This window comes from Alligator mississippiensis, chromosome 4, assembly GCF_030867095.1.
Source record: "Alligator mississippiensis isolate rAllMis1 chromosome 4, rAllMis1, whole genome shotgun sequence".
Taxonomy (NCBI): Eukaryota; Metazoa; Chordata; order Crocodylia; family Alligatoridae; genus Alligator; species Alligator mississippiensis.
The window spans coordinates 100,100,213-100,105,476 of record NC_081827.1 but is presented as its reverse complement, the minus strand read 5'-3'; the positions used below and the strand labels follow the sequence as shown (position 1 = coordinate 100,105,476).

General features: G+C 51.5%; 1 protein-coding gene across 1 annotated transcript; it reads right to left on the bottom strand.

Annotated features, from left to right (window-relative positions):
• Positions 1 to 220: 220 nt before the first annotated feature.
• On the bottom strand, positions 221 to 3,681 carry LOC102570803 (urotensin-2 receptor). The gene has a single exon (XM_019489241.2). The coding sequence runs from the start codon at positions 1,415 to 1,417 to the stop codon at positions 317 to 319; it is 1,101 nt and encodes a 366-aa protein (XP_019344786.1). The 5' UTR covers positions 1,418 to 3,681; the 3' UTR covers positions 221 to 316.
• Positions 3,682 to 5,264: the final 1,583 nt, after the last annotated feature.

Here is a 5,264-nt window from a genome sequence, read left to right as displayed (position 1 = left end):
CCAGAGACAGGGACAGGTCCCAAGACAGGACCCATTTTAACAATTTCCATGCCCTACCCCCAACCCTTCCTCCTACCTATGTGTTTGTCCACAGGGAAACATCCTTTGAGGGGAACCAAGGGAGGGAACAGGGAGTTTCAGTGGACTTTGAATAAGCCAATGCTCAGGTGAAGACTATCAGTATAGCTCAATAAGAAAGCAAAAGACCCTGCAGGCACTATAGAAGGCAGAGCTGTATTTATTTCATATTCCACATGAGACTAATAAGCATCAATACAAAGCTGCATTAAGTCCCAATTGAAACTGCTTGCAGAGTTTAATTGCCAGGGGCTTCCCTCTGCTTTCCTTTCTCAAGCCCCCTGCCTATGTTGGGCAGTCCATCAGAGGCACCAGGCATGCCTTCACTTAGGACCCTGCCTTGCTCCCCTCTCCGGAAATGGATTCTCTCACCTGCCTGCCTCTCCCCTCTGTGGGCCAGGTATTCACGGTAGTTCCTGGTGAGCAGGGTGTAGAGGAAGGGGTTGATGCAGCTGTTACCATAGGTCAGGCAGGTCACACCAAAGTTAAGGTATGCCTGAGCGGTAGGGCTGATCCCCAGGCCCTCAGCCCCATAGAGCTTGGCTAGCTGCCAGGCCCAGAAAGGGACAAAGCAGGACCAGTAGGCTGCAATGATGCTGAAGATCCTGGAGAAAACCTTCTGCTTGGAGGCCCTGCCCGTTGCCCGTGGCTGTGTCTCTACCACTGAAGTCCAGTAGGCTCGCGCGAGGTGGAAGTAGACAAAGCCCAGGATCAGGCCGGGAGCCAGGATGCTTGTGGTGAAGAGCACCGTGAGATAAATGCGGAAGGCTTCAGGTGTCCAGGTGGGGAAGCAGATCCGCTTCTTGTGGCTGCTGCTGTCCCTCAGTTGGATCATGACCATCATGGGTACAGTGAGCAAGAGTGACAGAAGCCAGAGGGCCAAGCTAATGAGTCTGCGATAGCTGTTTCCAGCCCACCTGGCCCTCAGTGGCCTGGTTACTGCCCAGTATCTCTCCAGGCTCATGGCAGTCAGCATGAAGATGCTGGCATGCATGGTGAGGAGGTCCAGGCTGAGCAAGAGCCTGCAACCTACATCCCCAAAGAACCAGTCATGGGCGAAATACGTGCACACCACGAAGGGAATGGTGGACAGGTAAAGGAGGTCAGCTAGGGCCAGGTTGATCACATAGACACCCAGAGAGCCAGCTGAGCGGCCAGAGATGCCACTGGATGCCACCACCAGTGTGTAAATGTTCCCCATCATCCCAAAGAGGCACATGACTGTCAGGATTGTGCCCAGTAGGCCAGTGACTGGGCTGTCCTCCCCAAGACCACCATCATCACTGCTGTCATCTGAGAAATTGCCACACTGGGCTTCCTCTCCACTTTCTGATGCCATCAGGCCAGGGTCAAAATATGCATTCCAGCTGTGCAAGAAGTTACAGCCCGAACAGTCACTAATGCATTTCTCCCTTGGCTTGCCTGGACCTCTTGTCAGTTTAACACAGGCAGCAGCAAGGGAAGGAGGATGTAATGCAGAAAGACCTGGGCTAACACCAAAATAGTCATGGAGAGCCCACTTCCCACATTGAACAATACAGCCTATCAGACTTCCCTAGTCCTTTACAAGCCCTGCTCAGCAGCACGCCTTACCAGGTCTCAGAGAACCAAGGAGCTGAGAAAGGGAGTGGCACTTCAGATCTGTGACAGCCAAACACTCCACCTTGTCTGATGATGAGGCAATATCTCCTGTCTTCACCACCTGCTCTCTCTGTCCTTTCTTCCTCAGTGACCCACAGAGACCAACAGAAGTTTCTCCCATGGGCATGCAGGTTTCTCTTTCTTCCAGGTGTCTCCTTCCTCAGAGCTTGGACAGGGGCACAGAAGAATTATGCTCCCTCTCAGCTATCCTCCAGTCTTCTTCCCTTCTGAAGGGAGGACTTGTCTAACTCACAGCTTAACACACAAGTGTCAAAGCACTTCACGTTTGTATTGGACTCTCAGCCACTGTCTGAGGAATGGCATTGGCTTCCTTCCCCCTCGTCCACCCACTTTCAGTCTTTCTCCGTTTCTTTCTCTTTTCTCTTTTTTTTCTTTCTTTCTTTCCTCTCTCTCAAATCTACCTCTGATTTCCCCCTCAGAACCTTGCAGGAAGGATTTTGATGCTTCCTTTCCTTGGTTTAATGAGAGAGTTAGCACAGGAAATGTATTATCAGGGGAGCTGACATACTGCTCTCCTGCCCCAAGCTGGGTGGGGAAGGGCATAAGAAGAGAGAAAGGTATGCTGCTCCCCTCTCCAAGTGGGACGTAGTGGACTGGACAATCCTAGGCATGGAAGATGGGTTTTAGTAATTGCAGTACCTGCTTTGCTAACTAGTGCTGCCACATTTGCACCATCAGCAGTCACAAAAAAAAAAAGGCTGGTCAGTTTAGACTCACTGGGCACATCTACACAAGGCATTTACTGCACAGAAGACTAATTAGCTGCACAGTAAACATCTTGGTGTCTACACGTGCACCCCTATTAGGCTGGAGTAAATTAATGTATTCCACAGCAAGATAGTACTTATAAATACAAGTACTATCCTGTTACAAAGTAAAAAACTCCACAGCAGCACATATAGATGCTGCTCTGGCTGGCTGGGGCACAAGTGTGCTTCAGTGCAGGGCATGCCTCGCAGCTAACCCTGTGCTGAAGCACCCTCATGCCCCAGTCAGGCCCTCTGCAGTACATTGATCTGGGGGGAGCAGCTCCAGGCTGGCAGACTTACCACTGGTGCCCCCGTGCCAGCTGAGGTTGCTCTGACCCAGTTCAGTATGATGAGATCCTGGGTGGACATGCAAATGGCAACAAACTCCAGAGTCTATTGCCCCGGAGTTTATTGCTCCTGGACACACATTCGCATTAATTGCAGTTGTAGATGCACCCACAAAGAGGCAAATTACATTTCCCTTAGCCTTCAATTCTGTCTTCTCAAAAGCTGGCAATGGGATATATGTGCACCACTACCCCCTAGTGGTGTGGGATGGACCCACTAGTCTAGATACCAGAGATAGCTTCCTTTTGCTAGCTGAGCTATAGAAACTGAGACTTTGGGCACAAGGTGAATGGGACTGTGTGTCCCCACTTGCTATTACCTATTACTGGCCTTCCTGCACCCATTTCCTTTGTCCAGACATTTGCCTTGTTAGCTCAGTAGTGCGGGGCAGCCATGCTGTGAAGTTGCAGACAAATCTTGTATTTGCATAGTTCAGGGAGAAGTGTAACCCTGTGTAATAAATGCATCATTGGAAAGACTCAACACGGATCCTGGTTTTCTCTGTTTAGGAATAGCAAATTTTCTGATAAAACCCTCCAAATTCTCTGATTTAAAAAAAACAAAATCCGTGTTTTTCTGTGATTAACATGAAATGCCACTAAATATATAGGTATCAATTGAACACAATGTTTTGTTGATATATTTACAATTTTGAAGCAATTTGGAAGCCTACCAGTGCCTCAATCATTATAATAAAATACATTCTAAATATCTATATATTTTGGTGATTGATTTTGGCTTTTTTATCATAAAAAATCGTAGCTCCCCCTACCCACTTCACTCACCAGGATGTAGGTCCAGCTGCAGCAGCCCTCTCTCCCACCCTACTTTGGGGGCACTGAGCAGCATTAATATGCTGGTTCCCTGCCCATGCCTTTGCCCTTCACTCCCAACCCACAGCCCCCTGGTCCTGCCAGTGCCCCCCACTCCCTACCCACCCCCCCAGCCCTGCTGGTGCCCCTCACTCGTGACCTGCAGCCCCCTGCCCCCTCAGTTGCCAGGGCTACAGGACCAGGGCCAGGGCCAGCAGCCCCCTGCTCCCCACCCCCAGCAGCATCTGAGCCCTGGCTGCTGCCTGAAGAAGGTGGCAGAGCCCAAGTCCCCCTCCCCACATGGGCAGCATGGCTGGAGCAGAGCCTGGGTGAGGGGGATGTGGGCTGCCCGCTGTGGCCTTGGGGCTCCCTGGCCTGCTGCCCTTCCCCTGGTGGCCTCCTCAGCAGAGTGGGGCAGGGAGGCTCAGTGCTGCTGCCAAAAGCCCCATGCCAGCCATGCTCTCATGGTAAGGTGGCCCCTGCCTGCCTAGCAGTAGCAGGGGGCACAACTCTGTGCTGCCACCCCCACCCCACACATAACTCTGGGGCCCATGTGCCCCCCATGCCTCCCTTCCCAGGAGTGTGCATAGCGGCAGGGAACCAGCCGCCCCCCCATGAGCTGCCCATGGTTCCCTCTCGCTCCCTGGCTGGGCCCTGCAGTCGCGCATTCCCACTCTGCCCCTAGCCCCATGCACCCCCCAGCCCCAGCCCTGCCCTACTCCCTCCCTCACTATGGGGGGCCTCAATCTGCTCCCCCCCACATAGATTTACCTGGAGGGAGCTGCACACGCTGCTCTCCACGCTGCCTGGCAGCCACATGCACATGAGTGTGCACACACATATGGTGCCCACTGCCTCTAATTGCCCTTCTCCTGCTCCACCAACCCCAAACAGCCCCTTGCAGCCTTCGAGCTGAAACCCACCTTTTCCCACTTTATTCTCCTTTACAGAAGAAAATCCATGTTTTTCTCCTTAAAAAGGAAAATCTGCATTTTTCTTTGGCAAACGGAAAATCCAGATCCATACCATCATGATGCACTCTCCATCAATAATATATAGCTTGGCTGCTGTGAAGCTAAATGCCCCTTAATCATCTCTCTCTACCGATACTGATACTACCACAGGAATAAAGGTATACAAGAGCAGGAGAGGAAAGCATTCTACATAGGTTTTTGTATGTTACTCGTTACCCTAGTTACCTGGGCATCTTCCAAAGGGATGTGACTATTCCCTGCCCTGTACGGGTCATCCTCACCCAAGGGGTAGAGCTGCATGTGGACCAGTGTTTTGGTAGGGTTTATTTTTTCTTTTATTGTTGAAGGCACTGCTCTGCACTTACCAATAGAGAAAACAAGTTACAGGATGGATGCCATGCCCAGGAGCTGGAGATGCTGAGGTCTGCAGTGGCCCTTAGGTCAAGTCATTTCACAGACTGGCTCCAGCCCTCATGAAAGCTCTGTGGCCTCCCCAGACAAACTCAACCCCACATTGTGCCTGAGCAGTGGAGTGTCGCCCATAGCTTTCAATCCAAAGATCCATGCAGATGATAGGTCATGGTGCTCCCAACCCACAGGCATAAAGGGATCCTGAGAGGGGCAAAGGGGAAAAGAAGACA

Coding starts and splice junctions, on each gene's coding strand:
- LOC102570803 (XM_019489241.2), bottom strand. CDS start 1,417: ATGGCATCAGAAAGTGGAGAGGAAGCCCAGTGTGGCAATTTCTCAGAT.